General features: G+C 41.0%; 1 protein-coding gene across 4 annotated transcripts in view; it reads left to right on the plus strand.

Annotated features, from left to right (window-relative positions):
• mllt6 (MLLT6, PHD finger containing) overlaps window positions 1-26,041 on the plus strand; it is a 141,236-nt gene that overhangs the window by 40,609 nt on the left and 74,586 nt on the right. For 2 of the 4 annotated variants that reach the window (XM_016994601.2, XM_008113421.3), the window contains exons 6-7: window positions 1,807-1,900; window positions 7,076-7,183. In XM_016994601.2, the coding sequence (XP_016850090.1) occupies window positions 1,807-1,900; window positions 7,076-7,183 (202 nt within the window). The remainder of the gene's footprint in view (window positions 1-1,806; window positions 1,901-7,075; window positions 7,184-26,041) is intronic. The other 2 variants (XM_016994602.2, XM_062957744.1) reach the window with 1 other exon arrangement.

Raw genomic sequence — 26,041 nt, forward strand, 5'->3', positions numbered from 1 at the left:
GGGCAAATTCTGGAGCCCAGAAATGACCCACTTGGGCTCCTCTAGGGACTAACTTCCACATCTTAAATTTACTATATGAACAAAATCTCCCCTCCCCATAAGTGAGATGCACAGTTTCAAGGAGTGTGATTCAAGGAGTGAGATCGGCCATTGTTTTCCCCTAAGGCTGAGAGAGTAATTCTTGTTCAAGGTCAATTAGTGGGTTGCTGTGGCTGAGTAGGATTTCGAACCTTGGTCTCTTAGTCATAGTCCAATGCTCAAACCATTAAATCATGCTGGCGCTCATTCAAGGTGTTAGAAATAGCAACCTCCCAAGCCTCTCACTATTTGTTTGTTGATCTATATATTTGCTAACCTGTATTCTATGTGTATGTTGATTTGCCAGTTTGACTTACCTCTTTGATGTAGGAGGAACTATATACATGTGATTATACTGAGCATGTTCAGACCCAGGACTACATTTTGTATTCAGTATGTGTTTGGCCTTCAGTGAAAGCAGATGTAAGTGTCTGGACCTCAGTGGAGGTGGATGCACTTTGCTGTTTTGACTTTAATATAGAAGTATGAACTTCAGTGAGTAGAAATATATTTAAAGACTATAGACTATTGATTAGGAATGATATCCTGTGTACTGAACACACAGAGAAGCTACATACTATCTGTAACTGAACTTCAGTAAGAAAGGTGTCTGTATGGTGAATTAATACAAGTTGGTTTATGAATAAACAAGATATGTTATTTTTCAAATAAGACTTTCTTTTTTTTATCTCTGAGTGCATATTTTAAACTAAAAGGTTTTTAAAGGGAGTGTATATCTTTTGGGCAATTACAGCTGCAAAGAAACAACCATCCTCTGCTTACCAAATATATTTTTGTAGTGGCATGTCTTTGTCCTTGGCAGTTCAAAGACATGGTTCTTCAGTTTAATAGCTGAGTTACCTGTGCACCATTACATGAATGTTTGTGAATATCACTTGTTCAAAGAGTTGACTTCTAAGAAGGCCATGCTTTTCTTGACAAGTTTTCAAAAGGTGATCTCCACATATTTATGGTGATTCACATTTGCTAAAAGGATATGTGCCCAGAGACTGGGTGCAGTTATTTTCCAATAAATTATGTCCAATACAAGGTTCTTTTACAATCGTTCAAAACAAAGTACAGCTAAAAATTATTAAAGCAAAATTCAGAAGACAGTTAAATTACAACTCAATTTAAAAATACATTTAAAACATAATAAAGTACAAACACAACATGCACACCCTTGAGAATTAAAATCAAAGGCCTATATAAATGAGAAGACTTTTGCCATGCTGGTGGAAAGACAACAAGGAGATGGCCATCCAAACCTTCTATGGAGGCATGTTTCACAGCTTGGTAGCAGCCATTGCTCTTACCAGATGAGTACTGGTAGCAAGTTTGGAGGGTTGGTGATTTCTTTAAAGAAAATAAAGACTGCTTTCAAAGTACTTGACATGGAGATCATGCTCAACACTCCATGGATCTACAGTTTCCGTTTACTAGTGAAGGTGAACAATTGCCTGGGGTAGCAAAGGAGGTCTGTTAATGATTTCCATTTAATTCTTGGCTGTATAACCATTTCAGGGCTGGTGACTCAGCATACTGGAAAAAGTACCAAAATAGATCTTGCTTACATTTTTAAAAATAAAAATATTATAAAAAGCTGAAAATAGAGTAGAGGCAACAGATGTGTGTTCATGTTAGTAATGGAGAAACCTGGTTCTGTCATTTGCCATTGCCACAAATGCTTGGGGTTCAGGTCATAACAACTCATTTCCATTTTTTTAGTGCTCAGATGGCTGGGCTCCTGTGTGAAGAAGAAGTCTTAGAAGTCGACAACGTGAAATACTGTGGCTACTGCAAGTACCACTTCAATAAAATGGTGAGTCACCGCCCTCTTGTTACTGCAAAAAGCACGGATCATTTGAATTTAACAAATATCTAAATACTTGAATTTCATACCAAACCCAGCATGCAAGATACACAACACCACAGGGTTTTTTTTTATCATGTCAGAAGCAACTTGGGAACATACTGCAAGTCGCTTCTGGTGTAAGAGAATTGGCCGTCTACTGAGATGTTGCCTAGGGGATGTCTGGATGTCTTAGCATCCTGCTGGGAGGCTTCTCTCGTGTCCCTGCAAGCTAGAGCTGACAGACGAGAGCTCACCCCATTTTCCAGATTCAAACCGGAAACCTGCAGGTCAGCAACACAACCTTCAGTTCAGCAGTTCAGCCACTGCCGCTCCAACACCACAGTAATAAAACACATGGGCTGATATCCTGAACCAGACATCTTCTGATCCAATCCCAAAACGCCAGATGATTAAGGTTACTTCCTAGAAACAAGTGATAATGTGACAGCAATTTGATAGGACACTAAAGGGACCATGCTTTGTTCATATTTTCCTCCTCACATCATTGCTCATTGCTCCAGGTTTGATATCTTGGATCTAGAGAAATAATAGAGAAGTGAGAAAAGACTTCTGAATGCTACTCTAGGACCCCCTCTACACTGCCATCTAAAATCCAGATTATCTGCTTTGAACTGGGTTATATGGCAGTGTAGACTCATGTAATCCATTTCAAAGCAGATAATGTGGATTACCTGCTTTGGTAATCGGAATTAAACGGCAGTGTAGAAGGGGCCTAGATCTTCACCAGAATTAGGAGACTTTCAGCTTTTGAGGTGTTGAACTGCTACTCTTTTTTAGACAGAGGTCCCACAGGGGTCTTTCAAGAGTTTCACTCTGGGGACGATACACCTTGCAGTTTGCATGCAAACCATATACTTTAGGATTAGTTTTGGCTCTTCTCCATTAATCAGTGATGGATCAGTAGATTGATATTCCCCCCTGAGAAAGGCAATAGCTGTAATGGTGATGATTCTTTGAATGTTACAGATATAATGGGATGTGTGTGTGTGTGTGTGTGTGTGTGTGTGTGTGTGTGTGTGTGTGTGTTTGTTTAAGCTGGATTCAGGGCAAGTTGGCAAGGAACTCAACACTATCTGGAAGTCATGAGTGGTTATCGCTCCTGTCACTTAGAATGATTAAGAATGCCAGCCAACTCCCCAAAGGCAAACCGGAGAGCTCCACGCCTTGCCTTCCATTATTCCTAATCTTGTATTTTTCTTTGCCGATCACCTGAAATCAAGTTTGGTCATTCCCCAAACGCAGATATTTATTTCTAGTAGTCAGAAAGAGACAACAGGGCTATGGTAAGATTGTTTTATCGTTTGTGAGCATTAACAAACGTTTATATAGCAATGAGCAAATTTGCTTTTACCATTCCTTAGCTTGTTTGCCTTCCTGGCAGCCCAGTGAGATAGGTAAGCAAGAGAGTTGCCCTTACTCAGCTCCAGGGCAAGCTACGGAGAGAGAGCCAAAAGATCAGTGGCCCCTAAGGATGTACAGAGTGCCAGGCAGTTAAGGCAACATACTCTCTAACCTTTCAAAGACGATAACTGGGACACATGTGGCCAAGCAACATCAGAGTGTGATCAAGATGGCAAAATGTATGAATGAGGAAAAACAGACAAGTTAGGAGAGGCTGCAGCAGTTTGCTTTTGCAGAGCTGACTGGAAAGGACAAGATTTGGCCTCCCTCTTCTGTCTCCCCACTGAGTTAAGAGCAAACTACTTTTGCACTTTGAACTCAGTTTGCAGAAACCGAAGGAAAGCGAGGATGAAGAGGAAAAGTGGAACTGAAAGAGAGAAACTGGGACATTTTTTTAAAGCTGAAAAAGCTGCCTAATTGAGATATACTAGAGTCTCGCTTATCCAACCTTCGCTCATCCAACGTTCTGTATTATCCAACGTCGTCTGCCTCCAACCCGAATCCACAGCTGTTTCTCTAGGCAGCAATTCTATCTTTATTTCTACTCATTTTAGTAGTCAATGTTTTCGTAGTCAGTGTTTTCAATACATTGCTATTTGGTTCTAAATTCATAAAAACAGTAATTACTACATAACGTTATCGTGTATTGGAACTGCCTTTTCTGTCGATATGTTGTAAAACATGCTTTGGTGTTAACTTGTAAAAACATAACGTAATTTGACGTTTAATGGGCTTTTCTTTAATCCCTCCTTATTATACAACATTTTCACCAACAGTCTGCCAGCCTGTTTATGTTAGATAAGCGAGACTCTACTGTGGTTGGTGTGATGACCCATGGGCCTTGTAGTCCTGCTCAGGACACTGTAATTCCTGATGAAGATGAAAACTTGGGTTTTTTACCTTCCCAGTCTGAACTGGAATCTTCTCAGCCAGATCTTTCCCAGGCAGATCTGGGAACCTTGCACCTGCAAGAAAGTTGTCTCCCAGAAGTATGTCAAACAAGCCCAGAGCCTACTTCTCCCGTGTTCTTGCGCCGGGAGTTTTGTAAACAACAGAGAAGTTTGGAATCAGCTTCGCGCAGGAGTGCAAGAATTGCAGCTAAGAATGTAGCCAATTAAGACTGCTTCTCGTGAGAATCTTTAAGGAGTTTAACATCTGGTCTCAGAGTTTAGCTTTCGTTTCTGTTTCCCAGAGAACGGCTTCGGTGGGAAAGTTAGACTCTATATAGGTGTTTTAACCGCGTAGTAACTTCGCGGAGTCAATTCGTCAGCCTACGGAGCGAGTTGTGTCTGGACAGCGCGCTCCGACTCAAGCCTCGCTACTGCTCAAGCCTTGCCCTGCTTTCCAGCTTTCGCCTTGCTTCCAGCCTTTGTTTACCTACGGACTTTGCCTTGTTTCCCAGGACCAATCCTTGCCTTGTACCACGGATTTTATCAAGTTATTCCACGGACCTTGTTCTTGTACCTAGTTACCTTGTTCCACGTTCAAGCCTTGTTTCAAGTATCAAGTTATTTCCTAGCCTCGCTCAAGTTATGGACTAAAGGACCTTGTCAATTCCCCTCACTTTGCCTGGCAAAGTGAGTGTTTCGGTTATTGGATTACAACTTTGGACCATAATATTTCTTATTGGACATTGCTTTTTTGGACTAATTTTGACCTTCCCTGAAAGGTCTATTTCTGGACTAACTTTTACATTTGCTTTTACTAACTTTATATATTTCCTTAATAAAGATATTAGATAGAATCTGGCCTCTGCGTATGGTTATTGGTGCTCTGTAGCCTGGGTCGCGACAGTTGGAAGACATGAGACAGAGATCTTCATTTCACATATTCATTTTACAGACTTTTGAGTCCCAAGACTAGGTGATTGAGGCAGAAAATCCAAATGTCAGCTCCTAAGAAAAAATGAGGGATTAATCATTTTTGGACTACAATTCCATGGATCCCTCAACCAACATGAAGGAGCCTGGACATTATAGTCCAAATGGTGACTTTATCAAACTTTAATCTCTTTCTCCTGTAAATTTATGTAGCACCCAATCCGCACAAGTTGTTAAAATTAGCAGAAGCTGAGAATGAATGCTCCTGTAGCCTTACATGGCTCCCATTTATTTCAACAGAGGTTATGCAGAATAATCGCTAGTAGTATTTCAAGTTTCAGATTTGTTTGCCTCTCGCCCAGCTGCTTCCATTTTCTTATATTCCTCTCTAGATCTTGGATTTTAGGTCAGACAACTGAGGGTCAATAGAGGGTCAGCAAAGGTTAGCTATGTTCATCACTGAGAATGAAACAAAATCAAAAATTCCCAGATAAGATAATAATATAATAAATAAGAATAAATCTTTATTTGTATCCCACCACCATCTCTCCGAAGTGATTTGGGGTGGCTCACAAAAGCACTCCAAGTGCCATATATAGAAAACAATACACAGTATAAAATGACATAAATATAATCATCAGCGCATATAAAATCCAACTAATAAAAATGTAAAAGTATAAAATTATTAAAATTCCTAAAATGCAGTAGAACCTGCGAATAAACCAGATAACAATCAAAATGTGGAGCAGTACAATCTGAGATTAATCAGGCTGACACTAGATTGCTCGAGATCAAAGGCCTGTCTGAAGAGCCATGTTTTCAGACTCACCCGAAAGGCTTGAAGAATGGAGGCTAATCTAATTTCCTTAGGGCTGGTATTCCAGAGCCGGGAGGTCACCACTGAGAAGGCCTCTCTCTCGTCCCCACCAACCGTACTTTAGATGGAAGTGGGACTGAGAGAAGGGCCTCCCCAGCAGATCTCAATGCCCTCGCCAGTTCGGAGAACGAGATGCGGTCACGAAGATAGATTGGACCTGAAGCATGTAGATATACCTTTATTCAGAACAATTTCAATTCTACAAATTTAGGTTGGTCTTTGCATTCTGCACAGTGCTTCTTCAGCCTAGGTGGGGTGTTTGGAAGGGTAGATGGAAGAAACATCAAAGTGCAAATGTTGACCTGACGTTTATTTATTTATTGAAATAATTAGCAGCTCCATTATGCAGCTGCTTCTGTACATAGGTTTTGGGAAGTAGCATTCTTGGAGAGATGTTTAAGCATACCCTCATTTTGTTTTTCCATCCCTGTGCAAATTATACCCCCTTTGTTTAACTCAGCCAAATCTCACATAGCAGCCATCCTACATTTTTTTTCCACACGAAGCCCACCAACTGGGCATGAAAGCCATGGCACCTTCTATGTCATGGTCCCCAGTAACTAATATAGGTTGCATCTACATTATAGAATTCATGCAGTTTGACACTTTAGCTGCAATGGCCCTGTGGGATTCTAGGATTTGTAGTTCAGTGAGTCTAAAGATCACATAATACTACAAAATCCAGGATCCCATATCATTGGACCATGGCAGTTAAAGTGGTACCAATTGTACAGTGTAGGTGAACCTTATGTCTGAACTCCTGAGACACAGATCCTGCTTAGCAAGATGTTGATATCTCCTGAGCTTGAATAAGTTATTTTTTGCTACTAGAACTTCCAGGACACCACCTCCCCATTTCCATACTTCAAAATAAAAATTTCAAGCTCAAGTTTTCTTCCTAAACCAAGATGTCAAGATCTTATAAGACCAGCTTCTTCCTGATTGTTTTATTTTTCTCTTCTGCTTCTTTCCAATCTCTTCATGCTCATCCATGATCTTCTTGGACCTCCCCCTTGGGTCCAGAAGACATCATGCCATTCTGGAAGTGGTCCTTTCAATGCAGGAAGAAGGAGCCGGTCACCGTCACCTGCCCAAGAGAAGCATGTGTCCCACCATGAGAAACCAAAGAAGGTAAATAATAGTAGTAATAATAACATGATGATTTTGATGCTTACGATGGTGGTATTGTTGCCACCCATGATGATGTCCATTTGACTAAGTGTTGATTTATATACTAAGTATTTATTTATAAACCCATAACAGAGGAAATCAAACAGACAGGTTGGGTATCCCTTTTCAAGAAATCCTAAATGTGAAATTATTCACATAGGTGATTGAGATAATTACATATTTGCTCTAATCAGTTTAGAACAAATATCTTTCATTTAATTTTATGATACTAGCATCACGGTAATAGTTTCTCTTCAAAGAAGATAACAACTCTTTGGAAGGTGATACTTTTCCCCCTCTATTACTGGCAGCAATCGCTTTTTCTGCTACTGTTCTAGTTTTCAAGGAGAGATATTTCCCCTCTTTAAAGAATATTTTAGCACATCAGCACTAGGATGCATAATTATATATACATACATCAGTGTGCATTTATGTGTATATAATGCACTTGAAGAAACTCTGGATCAGCCTCTTTGGAACGGCAGCATCTGCTTACATACAGGTTAGGTCCATAACCCCAATAGCTATACCTGATTGTAGCCAAAAGACCAGGAAGCAGGAGATATAGTCCCAAACTTTGCATGGATGTGTTGTCAAAGGCTTTCATGGCCGGAATCACTGAGTTGTTGTGAGTTTTCCAGGCTGTATGGTCATGTTCTAGAAGCATTTTCTCCTGCCCTCACATCCTCTGGGGATGCCTGCCATTGATATTGGTGCAATGTCAGGAGAGAGTGCTTCTGGAACATGGTCATATAGCCCAGAAAACTCACTGCAACGCTTTGCATGGATGCATGAAACCATGGATGAAACAATGGCCCCTGTTGTTCTCATTGGTACAAATGACTGAAGAGGACATACAGGAGGCCTTAAACGAACAACTGAATAAGTAAAACCATGTATATTGGTTCTGTGGATAGGAGGATCATGCTGTAACAGATAGATAGATAGATAGATAGATAGATAGATAGATAGATAGATAAGATAGATAGATAGATAGATAGATAGATAGATAGATAGATAGATAGATAGATAGATAGATAGATTCAGGCATGATCCAAAATCTTGATGTGACACAATTGTAAAAAAAAACAAACTCCAGGGATAGAAGAGGAAAGGGATTATAACAGCAGGCTCTACTTGTGTTTTTGAACATGATGACAGTGATGCTCATATTGAGAGACTGGACCATTTTGATATGCAGCTTCCAGACATCAAGAGCCTAATTTCTGTTTCCCCCACAATCCTGCTTCTCTTTCATACACATGTGTGCATAGTTAACATGTGTAAGTGCCCTTCAGTAATGGTTTCAAGCCAAGAAGAGCCCCATAAAACTGCCAAATTAGGGAGGACCTTGTGCATTTCACTTGTATTTTTCCTTTATTTTTTTCTCTGTATGCATATGTTTACCTCTCTTTCCCACTTTCAACCACATTGGCTTAAGATGCCATGCAAATGTCAGGCACTCTCCTCCTTTATCTGGAGAGAAGATACAGGAGGAGATCAGTGAAACTGACAAAATTTGTTCATTTCATGGGCTTTCCCCTGAGAGGTAGGGTTGAGAGAAGTGTTGCCAATTTCATCAACACATCTCCATTATTCAGCACAAAGATCGTGGTGTACACATGATGAAACTTCATACAGTTCTCCCTTCTGTGTATCTCAGAACCACCAAAGATACCACGTGAAATGCATGCGCTTTGTCAGTTTCACAGAGTTCTTCCACGCGGCTATTTGGGGATGAGGGATGTAATGTTGTAAAATGTATTCCTTTTAAAAAAACTAGTGGTGTGACCGGAGAAAGGATATCACTGAAGATGAAATGGTAGAATTACACAACCATCAAGAATGTCTCATCACGATTTTAAGTGAGACAATAATACAAAACTCAAATCACACCTGAAAGTATTTTGCTGCAATTGCTGTGGGATCTTTTTTTTTTTTCAAAGCAGTTTGAAACAAGTGAGATAAGATGAGAATGCAAGGGTTTGGGATGAGTGAGTACCCATATCACTGAAAATTGCTACTTTGGAAACATCTTCTTCTTCCTTATGAAAATTCAGACGCAAAATGAACTAAACCACCAGAAGGCTGAAAATGCAATCCGAAGCGCATTCACTAGCAAGTGGGTTCCATTTAGTACAGTACAATATATTTCTGATGTAGGCCTAAATAACCTGAAGTGACCAGATCTCATCTGATTTTGGAAGCTACTTCCTAGAAAATGTAGTGGATGAGGGACTAAATTTTAGAGGAAGGGAATGAAAAATCATGTCTGAATATTTGTTGCATTAAAAACCCTTAAGAAAGCTATATGGTTGTCATGAGTTGACAGTGGTGCAGTGGGTTAAACTCTTGTGCCAGCAGGACTGATTACTTGAAGGTTGGTTTGCCGACCTGAAGGTTACCTGTTCGAATCCAACCTGGGGAGAGCGCTGATGAGCTCCCTCTATCAGCTCCAGCTCCATGTGGGGACATGAGAAAAGCCTCCCACAAGGATGGTAAAAACATCAAAATATTTGGATCTCCCCTGAGCAACGTCCTTGCAGACAGCCAATTCTCTCACATCAGAAGTGACTTGCAGTTTCTCAAGTCGCACTGACATAGAAAAAAATTTGAAGGTGTAGACACATATACACACAGTGCTTTAGATAGCACCATATATGTTGAGCAAAGAGGAGGGGAAGCATTCTCCCTAATTTCCATTACCCATATTTGAAAAATCTGGAATAAGGTTTATTAATCTAATTTTCACCTCTAGATCCATGTTCTGTGTCCCTGGACATATAAATGGAATACTTAAGACTTTTGCTTCTAATGCATTGCTGAAGAAGAACCAGTTCTCAGTCCCTATTAATAGTAAGATCAGATGTTGCTGTTGCTGTAAAACAGAATCCATCTATAATGTCTTTTATTCTATTTTACTTATCTTTCACTGCAACGTAGATGTTGTGGTCGGAATATAGTCACTGATGCAATCTGACCCTGAAACTGTTTTTTAGTGACAGAAGTGAAACTTGAGCAGATGTAATATTGGAGAAGAGCATGCGCAGAGTGCTCTAATAATAGCAACATCTCCTGCCATCCACCTGGTATTGGAGTAAAGTTTCCAAGGAAGAGGATATGGGTTGTTGGCCTGATCTGAACCTGCCCACCACATCGCATCTCAGTTTTGGGAAATCTACCCTTGACTGGAGCAGAACCTATTCCAGTGCCAATAACAACACAAATTAGGGAGGGAGGGGGGGAAGGTTTGCCTCTCCAGCAAAAAACCTCTGTCCAGTTTAATGTGCTCTACAACCCAGAAATACATATGGTTATTACTTCTGCTCAACTGAGAAGGGCTGATTTGTTTGAAGCCCTGCTTCCCGGCTCACTTGCAACTGTATTGGCTGCTGGCAAGCAGGCCCTGCAATTTCCTCATATATACAGCAGGCCTTTAATGCAGCCCAGACCAGCTTTGCTTTGGTGTGCCTCTAAAGGCAGCCCCTGCCAAGGAAAGTGGTGGAAACAGGAAAACGGAAAGAGAAGCAAAGGGGCAATCAGCACAAGGTAAATTGTGGTAATGGAAGAAAAGTACTTCTATGTGACATGAGCCAAAAAGGCAGGGGAGAAGGAAACCAAGATGACTGGCAGATGATTTGGAGAGCAGCTGACATATTAACTTGGCTTTGAAAAGAATATTCTATATTTGAATGGATTTAGCTGGGGAAGTGTCAGGGAGTAGATGCAAAATGCTTTGGTTCTTTTCATCTGTTAGTGTGCAACATCGGGCCCATTTGCCTCTCACCAACACAAATACCGCTCACAACTAGGATTGTCAATCAGACATTGGAAATCAACTTTGAGGTTTCCCATGAACAGGGAGGTAAAAGGCATTTGTGTTCTTTCCTCTTCCATTCTCCCTTGTCTGTGGTCTGTACTCATTCAAATTCACACATTTAAGAAATATGCTCAGAAAGTTATGCACATTTCATGTGTGATGCGGTAGCTTTAAAAAGCCAATGGGATTTTGGCCTGCGTAAATAGGAGTCTAGTGTCTAGATCCAGGGAAGTCATGCTACCCCTCTATTCTGCCTTGGTCAGACCACACCTGGAATACTGTGTCCAATTCTGGGCACCACAATTGAAGGGAGATGTTGACAAGCTGGAATGTGTCCAGAGGAGAGTGACTAAAATGATCAAGGGTCTGGAGAACAAGCCCTGTGAGGAGCGGCTTAAACCTGCAGAAGAGAAGACTGAGAGGTGACATGATGACCATGTATAAATATGTCAAGGGAAGTCATAGGGAGGAGGGAGCAAGCTTGTTTTCTGCTGCCCTAGAGACTAGGATGCGGAACAATGGCTTCAAACTATAGGAAAGGAAATTCCACTGAACATTAGGAAGAACTTCCTCACTGTGAGAGATGTTCAACAGTGGAACTCTCTGCCCCGGACTGTGGGGGAGGATCCTTCTTTGGAGGCCTTTAAACAGAGGCTGGATGGCCATCTGTTGGGGGTGCTTTGAATGCACTTTTCCTGCTTCTTGGCAGGGGGTTGGACTGGATGGCCCACGAGGTCTCTTCCAACTATGATTCTATGAGTATAAAAGCCTGTTTAAATGCATTTTAGGCAATGGGGGAGATGTGTTCAAGCAATGTGTAACATTGAAAAACTGAATAAATGCATGCATGTATGAAAAATGTAAGGAAGACAGATGAATTCTTTCTTTTCTGCCCTACACACAAACAAATGATGAAAATGGATTTAGGAAGCAAAAAGTAGAGTCGCTGCTACAATTTGTTTTCTCTGACAACTGGAGACTAAAATGTCTTTGTTTGATGTCCAGGTTGCAAGGTGACAACTTGAGTATACACATTTATTCAAGCTTACATTTAATAAACATTTGTATTCCTCTGTTTTGTAGTAGGAAATAGGAATTGCTTTGTTTCAACTGACCAAAGCAATGTCAGTTCCAGTATGAAAGTGGAAGCTATTCCTTTGCTCCTAGCAATGAGTATTCTATATCCAGAGATCCATTTACCTATAATGACAGATAAACAAGCTTAAAGGATTTGCTTACTATGATATCAATAGGTTTAAAAAAGCAGAGTTCACTAGGACTTTTCAAAAAAGTAGTATAGTCGAACAGACATATCCTTTGCTTACGTTTTTATTTATAGTCCTTTTTCCTTTCAAATTGATTACTGGTTTTAAAAAAAACCCTGTTAGCAATGGATGCATTTTAAATATTTCCTTCATCTTTCAAAACAGAGTAAGCAAATCCCATATTCAGATATTTCAAACTACATCCTACACAGGCATACTGGATCCCATTCCCCAGTGTTTAAATGAAGATGTCACAAAACAAAGAAATAGAAAAGGTAAAACTGAAAAGTAAGCCAAGAACGCCCTAGATTTAGCCAATACTTTATTTAAATTGGTTTCTGTAATACTTTTGCACCATTTGGCAGAATCTAAGAATATTATAATTAGCTGGGCCAACTTCTAATAGTTTGAAAACACAGAGGCTTTTAAGTGAGCTCTTTCATCCCAAGAAACCGAAAGAAAACAGTCCTGCCTGTAACCTGAAAAAGACAACAGAAGTAAGTCCAATCTAAAGAGAAAAGGAATGTGGTGGGAGTATTGTTTTTGAAATGTTGGGGTTTTTTTTCCTGTGACATCAAACTAAAACAAAATAATTCTTTTTAAAATGTTTCTATGCTGTGGTTTTCCATATTATATGCTGAACACACCTCAGGAAGCTATTTATACCTCCCACCCCGGTTCGCATAGAGTTATCAAACCTCAGCCAAACCAGTGTGGGTTGTACAGCTGCAGGTGTGGAAAATCAATGTGGTTGGAAGGGTGGGTGTGCTTATACACACACAAACATGCGTTCTCTCTGTATGTGTGGGTTATGCATACATATACATACACAGAAAAAAGTTGGTTCTTCTCTTACTTTAGAGAGTTCTCTCATATTTTATCACCCTCTAAGAAATACAGGAATCTTAACAGCACAGACTTAACCACTGCCTATTTTACTATTTCAGGAATCTCAACAAAGGTGTGTAAGAGAACCCTCTCTTGATTTCTAGCCCTTTAAACATTTTCCCCAGTTAACTATGAAAGGTTCCCTTTTGTTTGTTTTTTAAGCCTTGTCTTTCAAATTTTGACTTGAACCTAGTCACTGCAAACACAACTAAAATATTTTGTTTAATGTTGAGGCATCTAGGTGCAGTCTTCTAATCATATAATCCTATAGTGATAAGAGTTGGAAGAAATCTCAAGGGCCACTCAGTCCAACCCCTGCTGTACAAGAACACCCAATCACTCCCAACACATGCCCATCCAGTCTTTGTTTTAAAACGTCAAGGGAGGCATCAAACGCCGAGGCAACATATTCCATTACCAAATCGTTCTTACCATCAGGAAGTTCTTCCTAATGTTTAGGTAGAATAGCTCTTCCTGCAATTTGAACCCAATGTTCCATGCCCTAGTCTCTAGAGTAGGTATTTTAAAACATTTTCCACTCATGACCCCTTTCTGCCCAAAAAACATTTATGTGATCTTAGTAAAGGTAAAGGTTTTTTCCTGACATTAAGTCTAGTTGTGTTCGACTCTGGAGGTTGGTGCTCATCTCCATTTCTAAGCCAAAGAGCTAGCATTGTCCATAGACACCCCCTAGGTCATGTGACTGGCATGACTACATGAAGCACCGTTACCTTCCAACCGGACCAGTACCTATTGATTTACTCACATTTGCATGTTTTTGAACTGCTAAGTTGGCAGAAGCTGGAGCTAAAAGTGGGAGCTCACTTGGCTCCCCGAATTCGAACTGCCGACCTTTCGGTCAGAAAGTTCAGCAGCTCAGCGGTTTAGCCCATTGTGCCACCAGGGGTGCCAGTGATCTTGGGCATATAGGTATTTAAAACAGCTGTAAAATTAAATATTTACAGATCATAAATCTGCATTTACAAGGCTTGCTAAGCAGACCGATCTTCATTTTCATGAAGTAATGCTGAAGCATTTGCTGCAGAGTCCATTTTTTGTGTCAGTGTCTAAAATAGCCTCTAGGTGGCATTCAGAAACTCTTTACTGTTGTGTTGTCGAAGGCTTTCATGGCCGGGCTCACAGGGTTGTTGTATGTCTTTCGGGCTGTGTGGCCATGTTCCAGAAGTATTCTCTCCTGACATCCCACATCTATGGCAGGCATCCTCTTTACTGTTTTTCACGACTCCCATTTCAGTTATGGAGAGACCCCATTTGGGGTTAGGACCCGCAGTTTAAGAAGCAGTGCTCTAGAGCAGCAGAACACAGCTTGCCCCTTCCTCAGTGTGACATCCTTTCAAATATTTAAACATGACAAGCTAAACATACCCGGCCCACTAAGCCACTCTTCTTGGGCTTGGCTTCCAAATCTTTTATTATTTTGGTTGCTCTTTTCTGGATATGTTTCAAATTTTTAGACATAGCCATCATGTCCCCTTTCAACCTTCTCTGATGCCTTTTCACTAGGTCCCCTTTTTGCTTCTCTCCTTTGGAATTTCTACTTTTAGACTTGAAACTGGAGCCTGGAGAACAAGCCCTATGAGGAGCGGATGAAAGAGCTGGACATGTTTAGCCTGCAGAAGAGAAGGCTGAGAGGAGACATGATGGCCATGTATAAATATGTGAGGGGAAGTCATAGGGAGGAGGGAGCAAGCTTGTTTTTTGCTACCCTGGAGACTAGGATGCGGAACAATGGCTTCAAACTACAGGAAAGGAGATTCCACCTGAAGATTAGGAAGAACTTTTTAACCGTGAGAGCTGTTCAGCAGTGGAACTCTCTGCCCTGAATTGTGGTGGAGGCTCCTTCTTTGGAGGTCTTTAAGCAGATGCTGGATGGCCATCTGTCGGAAGTTCTTTGAATGCAATTTTCCTGCTTCAATTGCAGAGGGTTGGACTGGATGGCCCAAGTGGTCTCTTCCAACACTATGATTCTATGAAACCGGCCACTTGGATGAGAACTAAAAAAGCACTCTATAAAATATTGAGACATCTACTGTCATTTGTAGAGGAGTATATTATAGCTGGTTCCCCTTTTTTACTTTTACCCCTCCAATGAGTTTGGAATTTTCACTGGAAACTCAAAAATGAAACTTGGACAATAACCAAAAACTCTACACCAAATCTTGAAATTTCTAGCATGATGTCACGATCATTTTGAGCTGCCAAAGACAAAGATGTACACATTCTATAATTGTGGTATGGAGAATCATTTAATCACATGAACAGTAAGACAACACTCTTCCACTTCTTTACAGATTAATTTTGTAAATTTAATACAAAAATGTACAAAGAGATACATGCAGACAAGACAGTAGCCCAAGGCAACTTCGACTGCAGACTTAGACATACTGTTGTCTAGGAACAACCCTGTGGGATCTTCTTCGGAGTACACATGGAAATGACTAAGCTGTTGGTGAATTTTATGACTATAACCTCCATCCAGTCCAGTTTGCCATATCATCAGCATTCTTGTATGTCAATGTTTTGGAATTTTCTGATGACTCTGGCACTATCAAAACCAGAAGCATGCTTTACATACTTTCTGTGTAATGCAGCTTAAAATATTTCACTGTTGGGATATATGTACACATTAACAATTACCTCCTGCCAACAGAGATATGCTGCCCTCCCACCACCCATATTTCTGCACAAATCACCAATTTTGGTAAAAAGGAAACAAAAGGAAAAGTTTTATGGCACCTTAAAAATAATAAAGTATAGAATTTAGTGGATTTGAGTTTAATTGATGAGTTGCACGAAATGTTACTCTGAACTGCCAGATATATGTCCATAAGATTGTAGGTTGTGTGTGTGTTTGTTGAGATTTGGGGATGGGGATAAAAAGGAAAAGAAATGTAAAATACAATTGCTCCTTGTCTTTTGCGGTTTTTGTTTGAGGACTGGCGGGGCAGTTGAGATAGCAGCAACATGTCCCCAAGTAAAACATCAAGCAACCTGGCAAGGCAGAGAAATGAAAGGGCACTAAATTCCTCCCTTCCTTTGCCTTAGTAAAACAGACACACGTCAGACAGTCAGTCTTTTGCAGACTTTATTGCAATTCTTTCAACTCCAAGGGATCCCTCTCAAGAGCTTTGGCACCTGCCTCAATTTTGTATTGTTTTATTTGGGGCTTAAAATAATACCTGCTCACCAGGGAACACTTATCCTTTTACAGGAACAAAGCTCTTTCAGGGGACTTTCCCACTAACAACAACTCCCCGCCCCCCAAAAATACATGTGTTATCACCATATTGTCGAAGGCTTTCATGGCCAGAATCACTGGGTTGCTGTGAGTTTTCCGGGCTGTATGGTCATGCTCCAAAAGCATTCTCTCCTGATATCTCTCCTAACACCTCCCAACAAAGAATTCCCTCAGTCAGGAAGAAGCCAGGTTTGAAGCTGCAAGGCCATTGAATGCTAATCAAGGTGGCCAGTTGCAACATTCACACTTGCCTTAAGCAGACAAGAGTTTTTTCTCCCACCCTGGACCTTCCACAGATACATAAACCCTACTTGCCTAGTTTCCAACAGAGCTCACAACTGCTAAGGATGCCTGCCATAGATTTGGGTGAAACGTCAGGAAAGAATGCTTTTTGAACATGGCCATATAGCACGGAAAACTCACAGCAACACTGTGTTATCACTTCTGGTCACTCCAAGTGTCAGACAGAAGTCCCGTAAAGTTTAGGATGAGCTAAAAATCTGGACCCATGACACTCTAGGCTCTGGAGTTTGTCCATCTCTAACGTAAGTGTTTATGGATCAAATATATTGACTCTAGTGCTGATTTCTCATTATGTTTCACTGGAGAGCCAATGTGGCATAGATGAATATTGGACTTTGAACCTTATCACGGGGGGGGGGGGTGTTTGCCATGGATTGTGGTGAATCTAGTATAGGGTGTGGGGAACCTGTTATCCTGCACCCCGCATCACCCCTTACCTATCCCACAAGGGGAAGTGTTGCTGCCCGGCTTCTAGGCTTGATCGATCCACGAAAAATTTGATTCTAAACTCGTTTCAAAACTAGAGGGGGGCAGCTTTTCGTTTCTGATGGTATTTCCAAATTTGGCCCCCCAAAAAATTCGAAATTAACGAAAATTCGTTATTTTCAAAATTAATTCGTTAATGGCGGACGCGCATGCGCAATTCCCAAAAACAGCACAGAGGGAGAGGACTTTACAGGACTCTCCCACCCTCATTTTTTGAGTGATCTTCTTCCAACTTGGTACAGTGGTAGAACACATTTAACACTGATAGCTCACCAAAATTTGGAACGTTTCCCTTATCCTCTGATTTTTGGCGAATTTTCATAGCTTTTATAATAAACCATTTTTTAATAATTGCAGAAATCTGTTCCTGGTTTGAAAGTCTTATTTCCTGTTAAATTGGGTTGTCTTTACTGTGCAAGTCATTATTCTACTTCAGAAACTTTGTTTTTGTGGCTGAAACTTTGTTAAATTGGTGTGTGTGTGATATATACTGTGTATATATATATATAGTCCCTGCATAATGTGTGTGTGTGTGTGTGTGTGTGTGTGTGTGTGTGTATATAGGTAAAGGTAAAGGTATCCCTTGACATTAAGTTCAGTCATGTCTGACTCTGGGGGTTGGTGCTCATCTCCATTTCTAAGCCCAAGAGCCAGTGTTGTCCATAGACACCTCCAAGGTCATGTGGCCGGCATGACTACATGGAGTGCCATTACCTTCCCGCCACAGCGGTACCTATTGATCTACTCACATTGGCATGTTTTCAAGCTGCTAGGTTGGCAGAAGCTGGAGCTAACAGCGGGCACTCACTCTGCTCCCGGGATTTGAACCTGGGACCTTTCGGTCTGCAAGTTCAGCAGCTCAGTGCTTTAACACACTTCGCCATCGGGGCTCATGTATATATAATATACATACACATACACACAATGTGGAGAATATGTGGAAAGGTAGATAAGTTGGGAGCCACAGCGAAGGCACCTTCCTGGGAGCAAGGTCTAATAATAATAATAATAATAATAATAATAATAATAATAATAATAATAATAATAATAAATCCCTTACAATATCCAAGATGGCTCACTGCTACAGAATCTTGGGAGGTTTAGTTTGATATGGTACCATTATTGGCAGAGAAAGCTAAGCTGTAGGAGTTGAAATCCAATCATTTATCCTCCCTATAGAATCAATTTTATATGCATTTTTAGCTACAGAAAAGCTAAAATCAGGACAGTAAAAGAACAACACCCAGAAAATGGGAATTCCAGACAGGAAACAATCAGGGCCAGCTAATACCTCCCAACAAAGGATTCCCCCAGGTAGGAAGCAGCCAGGCTTTGAAGCTGCAAGGCTATTCAATGCTAATCAAGGTGACCAATTGCAACATTCACACTTGCCTCCCACAGACAAGAGTTCTTTCTCCCACCCTGGACCTTCCACAGATATATAAACCCCACTTGCCTAGCTTCGCACAGACGTCAAAACCTCTGAGTATCAGGCCTGAGCTGAGGCGAGGCGGCGGTGGCCATTTTCCCCCTCCATCTTCCTCCTCCTCCTCGGCCTCCTTCCCCCTCGCCCCCTCCCATTGGCTGAGCCCGTGACGCCCCTTTTGCTGAGGGGCAAAAGGAAAGGGCCTGAATGGTCGGAGTTTGGGTGATTTGCAAAAGCTTTTTTTTCCTAACGAAAAAAACGACGACATAACGAAAAACGGCCTCTCGCGATTCGAAACCGCGATATCCAGACGTGTGGACAACCAATGCCGTATATTGCTTCAAAACAAACGAAAATAACGAATTAATAACGGTTAACGGGGAAAACGAATTATTTGAGCAAGCCTGCCGGCTTCCCCTGTTCTTCTCTATGAGAATATGAGAAGTCTCCCATATTCTCGCTGCTGCCTCTTACGACAGTTTCACCTCACTTCACAGATGGAGCCCCACTGAAAGTAGATCTACATCATCTGATTGGATCCGGCAGGCTCATGAAGTGAGGTGACACTGTCATAGGACAGGCAATTTTGCCCGTGTGATGAAGTCCTAGGACAATGGAGACCAGAATTTGAATCTGTACTTAGCCATGGAATCTCACTGGACAAGTTACACTCTCCCAACAATGAATAAATCTTGGCAAGAGAACCCAGTGATGGATTTGCTTTGGGGGTACCATACGTTGGAAACTACTTGTGGACATGCATCAACCACAACAATGTTTAACTTGCGAGGCTATTAATATTTGTGGCTTCCTCCTCTTCTTCTTTTCCTTTCTTTTCCCAATTTTGACTTCCCATATCTGTTCAGGTAATATTCAGCATAATCCTCTTTTAACCTCTGAACTCCTTTCAGAATTACATGATTTTGATATTAATTATGCAAATGTGAGTAGCTCGACAAGTACTGCTCCTGTAGGAAGGTAACGGCACTACATGTTGTCATGCTGGCCACATGACCCTGGAGGTGTCTATGGACAATGCCGGCTCTTCAGCTTAGAAATTGAGATAAGCACCAACCCTCAGAGTCAGACACGACTGGACTTAATGTCAGGGGAAACCTTTACCTATACAATTTCTCCTTAGTCTTGCAGCAGTTGTTATATTGATTTACATCCACCTTTCTACCTAGGGCTAGTCACCGAGAAAGACCTCTCATGTCCCCATCAGCCATTCTTGTGATGGTGATGGAACTGAGAGCATAGTTGTTCCTGATGATCTTCGGGACTGGACAGGCTCATATAGGGAGATGTGGTTTGTCAGATAGTCTGAGCCTTATCATATGTCAATTAAGAATACCCAGCAGTTTCATTAGGAAGAACTTCCTGGCAGAAGCTTTTTAACTGTGAAATATACCAGTACTATTCAAAATTACAGTCCCTGGACTAGTGCCAGCCCATTACTCATCAGCTGCCGATTCACATCAAGTTTCCAGGAAAGAAAGAAACAATTGTTATAAATTGATATAAATAGTGTTCTGGTTCTTGCACATTAGGGGAAAAATGCCATTTCTCTATATCATAACCCGAAAAGAGCTGAAATAGACTACTTCAGAAAGTAATAAATTTCTCTTGATTGGTTTTGGATATCCATTTCTTGAGTGTGCTTTTGCTGTGGATTCCTGCATGGAAAGAGATGGGACTAGAGATCCCTTAAGTTCCCCTTCAGTTCTACATTGCTACAATTCTATGTTGCTCTCACATACACCATGCACAAGGAAGAGAGAGGTTAGATTGTATGTCCTGCATTTAGCTGCACAGGGGCTACATACACATTGGCTAGGTGCCATCACAATGTTTTCTTCTGTCCTCAGGGTGGACTATTTCAGCATGCTGGCATGTTGCCTTGCCACATAACCCAGTTTTCCCAGCTCTTCCCAGTTTTAGACCTAATTGTTCATCACACTAGCATAGAGCCTCACTGCCTTAATGCCATTTGATTTGCACGTCCTAGTTTTAGCCTAGCTTCTTCGCTCCGCTGGCATGGTGCCTTCCCACTTTTGCCACTTTTCTCCCAGGATGACTCTCTTGAAGAACTGCTAACGGCTGCCATCTGTGGGCTATACAATAGTGTCTCTTCTTCCTATGGGATGCTTGTGGTCTTAAAATACTAGCAGTTCTATTTATGATACAGATTGAGTATTCCTTATCCAAAATTCTTAGGACCCAGAAGTGTTTTAGATCTTGGATTCTTCGGGATTTTGGAATGCTTATATTTACATATATGTACATGATGGAACCCAAATCTAAAGATGGAATTCATTTATATTTAATATACCTCTTACACATATAACAACAACAACAACAACAACAACAACAACTTTGTTCTTGTATCCCACCCCATCTCCCCAGGGGGACTGAATGTTACTTTATACACAATATTTATATACAGTTGTGTATAATTTATACACAACCCAAATCTAAACATGAAAATCATTTATGTTTCATATACCTCTTCGGTGGCGAAGTACGTTAAAGCGCTGAGCTGCTGAACTTGCAGACCGAAAGGTCACAGGTTCAAATCCCAGGAGCGGCGCGAGCGCCCACTGTTAGCTCCAGCTCCTGCCAACCTAGCAGTTCGAAAACATGCAAATGTAAGTAGATCAATAGGTACCGCTCCGGCGGGAAGGTAATGGTGCTCCATGCAGTCATGCCAGCCAATGACCTTGGAGGTGTCTATGGACAACACCGACTCTTCGGCTTAGAAATGGAGAAGAGCACCAAGCCCCAGAGTCAGACATGACTGGACTTAACGTCAGGGGAAACCTTTATCTTTACCTTTTTATACCTCTTACACATATAATAATAATAATAATAATAATAATAATAATAATAATAATAATAATAACAACATCAACAACAACTTTATTCTTGTATCCCACCCCATCTCCCCAGAGGGACTGAATGTTAATTTATACACAATATTTATATACAGTTGTGTATAATTTATACACAACCCAAATCTGAACATGAAATTCTTTTATGTTTCATATACCTCTTACACATATAATAATGACAGTAACAACAACAACAACAACAACAACAACTTTATTCTTGTATCCCGCCCCATCTCCCCAGGGGGACTAAAGGCTAATTTATTCACAATGTTTTTGATAATTGTGTGCATGAAACAAAGTTTGTGTACATTGAACCACCAGAAAGCAAGTATGTGACTACTGTAGACAATGTGACTACATGTGAACAATTTTGGCATATTTTGGATTTTAGAATTCTGGATATGGGATGCTCAACCTGTATTGTGTATCTACTTCCCCCCTACCACTTCCCATATTGTCCAAATTGAGAAGTATCAAAACTTGGGGTCTCCTAGGTTCACGAAGTAGGGTTTCCTATGATGAAGTGTGACTTAGCAAGTGTGAATCGCACATGAAGTGACTATAAGATGATCAGGAGGTTTTCTTTTTGGCTGCTACAAGTGGCTTAACTGCCATGAATCATGATGAATAGGAAATGACATTTTGGATAAAAGCAAAACAGAGGGCAAAGAATTATACCTGTTTGAAATTCCTCTAACATAGATGGGATCAAGCCTTAGACCCAGGATTGCTGCTGCATCTTGATATAAAGAACGAAATGTAAATTTGAAAATTTCTGACTTACTTGCTGCAAACTCACAGGGTGAATTGAAGCCATCATAATATCGGATACTACCTTTTATAGGACTGCTGTAATGCAAATGTCCATGGATATGCTTTGAACATCTTGATCAAACCAGTTGTTTTAATTGTTACCATTCCCTTAAATAGAATGATAACTTCCTGTGACAAGATTAAATAAGGAATAGTCTGTGTTTTGTAAAGAGATGCAAGCTGTTGTTTATAGAATCATAGAGTTGGAAGACACCGCAACTTCCTGACTGTAAGAGATGTTCAGCAGTGGAACGCTCTACCTCGGAATGTAGTGGAAGCGCCTTCCTTGGAGGCTTTTAAACAAAGGTTGGATGGCCATCTGTCAGGGGTACTTTGAACGCAATTTTCCTGCATGGCAGGCGGTTGGACTAGGTGGCTCATGTGGTCTCTTCCAACTCTATGATTCTATGAAATGACAATATGGTAGTATTCTTTTAGTAGGTAAAGTTTTTCTCCTGACATTAAGTCTAGTTATGTCCAACTCTGGGGGTTGGTGCTCATCTCCATTTCTAAGCCAAAAAGCCAGCGTTGTCTGTAGATCCCTCTAAGGTCATGTGGGTGGCATGACTGCATGGAGCACCGTTACCTTCCTACAGGAGCAATACCTGTTGATTTACTCACATTTGCATGTTTTCGAACTGCTAGGTTGGCAGAAGCTGGGGCTAACAGTGGGAGCTCACCTGGCTCCCCGAATTCAAACCGCCTTTTGGTCAGCAAGTTTAGCAGCTCAGAGGTTTAACCCAATGCACCTCCGGGGTGCATTTACAGATCATAAATCAGCATTTGCAAGGTTTGCTAAGCAGACAGATCTTCATTTTTATGAAGTGCAGCTGAAGCATTTACTGCCAAGTCCACTTTTGTGTCAGTGTCTAAAACAGCCACTAGGAGCTGTAATTATTTATCTTCTCATATTTGCATGTTTTCAAACTGTTGAGTTGGCAGAAGCTGGGGCTAAATGCAGGAGCTCACCCCATCCCCAGATTAGAACCACTGGCCTTTCAGTCGGCAAATTCAGCAGTTCAGCGGTTTAACCCACTTCTGCATTTCTGCACATGCTCGGAGACAGTCTTGATCAGTATAATTCTGCATGTTTCAAGGCTGGGATGATCTGTGAGTGAAAGAGAGAGACACAGACACAGAAGGAGACACAGAAGGAGGGAATGGGGTGAGGAAAAGCATTTTGCACATGCTTAGAGAGACTGCAATCCTTACCATTCCTTACAATGTACCAAGGTGGGGTTCTAGTGCTGAATTCTAGCTGTAAGTATGCATTCTGTATATTTGGGAGAAGCCTTGTTCTAGTCCCAGTTTTAGCCGGTTCTCCATTGAGAGCGCACAGCCAGCCTTGCCACTTTTCTTCCCCATGCGCTCTGTCTGCCTTGGCTGCAGTGCCCTCACAATTGCGGGGAAGGGCAAAGGGGGTGGGGAGGTGGGCAAACCAGGGAGGATCTTGTGGGCAAGGCCCTCTCTGGCATCTGAAGGGATCCTATTTCACTCGCCCTGACGTTGGAGATCTACAAGTTAGTGTGTGCAATGTGGGCACCGCCTTCCCTTGCTTTGCAAGTCAAGAGAGTTCCCCTCTCCCTGTTCCTTTCCTCCTCCTCCTTCTCTCTCTCTTTCTCTCCCCTTCTTTTTTCTTTCTTCTCATTAACTATCGGGCTTTTTCCTGTGTCTGCTGAAATGCCACCCCCACCCCCAACTCACCCCAGCTGCTCGAAACTCCTCTCGTTGGGTGACAAGAAAGACTTTCTTCCGGTTGGTGAACTTTGGGCAGTGAAATGAACTTGGCAACCCTTGTGTGACTGGCAAATCCAGCAGGCATACCCAGGGAGCTTTCTGCTGCAAAGGAGTTTGGAGAAGGTAGGGGTGGCCCTTTATTTCGAGGAATTATCCATGTCATTTCCCCCCTCCCTCCAAACAGACTGTGAAATTCCTGCTTTTGCAAATGACAGTGTGTTGCTCCAAGCTCTGCACGGCAAAGAAAGCAGACTTTGGGGGAAAGAAGGCAAGACGTATATCAACTAGGTTCCTTTCTGCATGCTTATAATGTTTTTCCGGGGAGGAAGCTATGAAAAGAGAGAGAAATTCAGGATGGGCGCACAGGAGTCATAAGAGGGTGAGGGAACCTTTTGACAATGCAGACTGGTTGAATATATTTCCAATATGCTTTCCAGCTACTGCCATTGAAATCGAGGGTGCACGCCAAAGGCTGTTTTGTGTGTGAGATGAAAGAAATAAAATCCACACTTGGGTGTCTTGCATCTTGCATTTGTTTTTGTTTTTTTCTTTCAAAACGTTGTCCATATTTCTTTTGGAATGTGTACAGAATGTAAAATTAGCCAAGGGTTGTAAATGGCCGAGGGAAAAGAGTGGTATGGACTAAGTGGACACCAATGAGATGTATGCATATTTTTATGAGAGGCTTTAAAAGCCAATCCACACCCCATCTGTGATGTCATACCAGTTTACAAGATCCATGTTCACGTGTTCTAGTTGGCGTGTTTGATAGTTCAATCTTTAAGAGACCAAGAAGACAATCCAGATGTTTTGTGTCGCCTTTCGCTATGTGACATGGCATGTGATAATCCATAAAGTGAATCTTCAAAACTGCATTTGTTCACATATGGAATATCAGAGTTTGTTTGCCTTCTTTCCAGCTCTCTTTATATTCTCTGCTGTCACAACAAAAGATAATGAAATCTAGGCTATTTTTGTAAACAATTGTACCATTTCAAATGTAGAAAAATATTGACCAGTAAATAATAATAATAATAATAATAATAATAATAATAATAATAATAATAATAATAATAATAATTTATTTTTGTGTCCCGCTGCCATCTCCCCGAAGGGACTCGGGGCGGCTAACATGGGGCCAAGCCCAGAAAAGACAAAGTGTATACAAGTTAAAATATAAAACAAACAATAAAATAACAGGCAGTATAAAATCAAAATAAGTTCAAGCACAAATATATATATAAATACATAAGACTAGGTAAAAAAGTTTTAAAACAATCTCAATTTCAACCACTAAAAGGACAAAATAAAGGGGGGGGGGTCATAAAGAGGAGAAAACTATAATATAAAATTTATGTAATGCTCAAAACTCATGTGCACTTCTTTAAGCTTAAGTTTGACTAAACTTACATTGCAGTTGAATAAGACAGGGCTGCATTGGTGTCAGCTGGAAATAATGGAAGCTGGCATTATTCATTCCTTGTTTACAAAATGATGATGTAAGGGGTGTTCAAAAATTCAGATTTATTTCTAATGTGTACAATATTTTGTACTGGGTTTAGGTTGCGCTTACGCTACTTTTTCATGCAAAATCAGAGTTTCTGTATCTTCTTGTAGCTGGGATGGGAAACATGCAGATAATGTCACATCGCAGTTTTCAACATTTCTAAACATTGGGCTTTTGCTGGCTCAGGTTGGTGTGACCTGCGGTTCAAGGACTTATAAAGGGCCATGTGATTCCAACCTTTGATAATGTGAAATAAATACAGAATACAAACCAATGCATAGTCATTTAGAAGTAATGTAAACTCACAACCTCTGAGGATGCCTGCCATAGATGTGGGCGAAACGTCGGGAGAGAATACTTCTGGAACATGGCCACACAGCCCGAAAGACATACAACAACCCAATGTAAACTGAGTTCAGTGACA

Source organism: Anolis carolinensis, chromosome 6, assembly GCF_035594765.1.
Source record: "Anolis carolinensis isolate JA03-04 chromosome 6, rAnoCar3.1.pri, whole genome shotgun sequence".
NCBI lineage: Eukaryota > Metazoa > Chordata > Lepidosauria > Squamata > Dactyloidae > Anolis > Anolis carolinensis.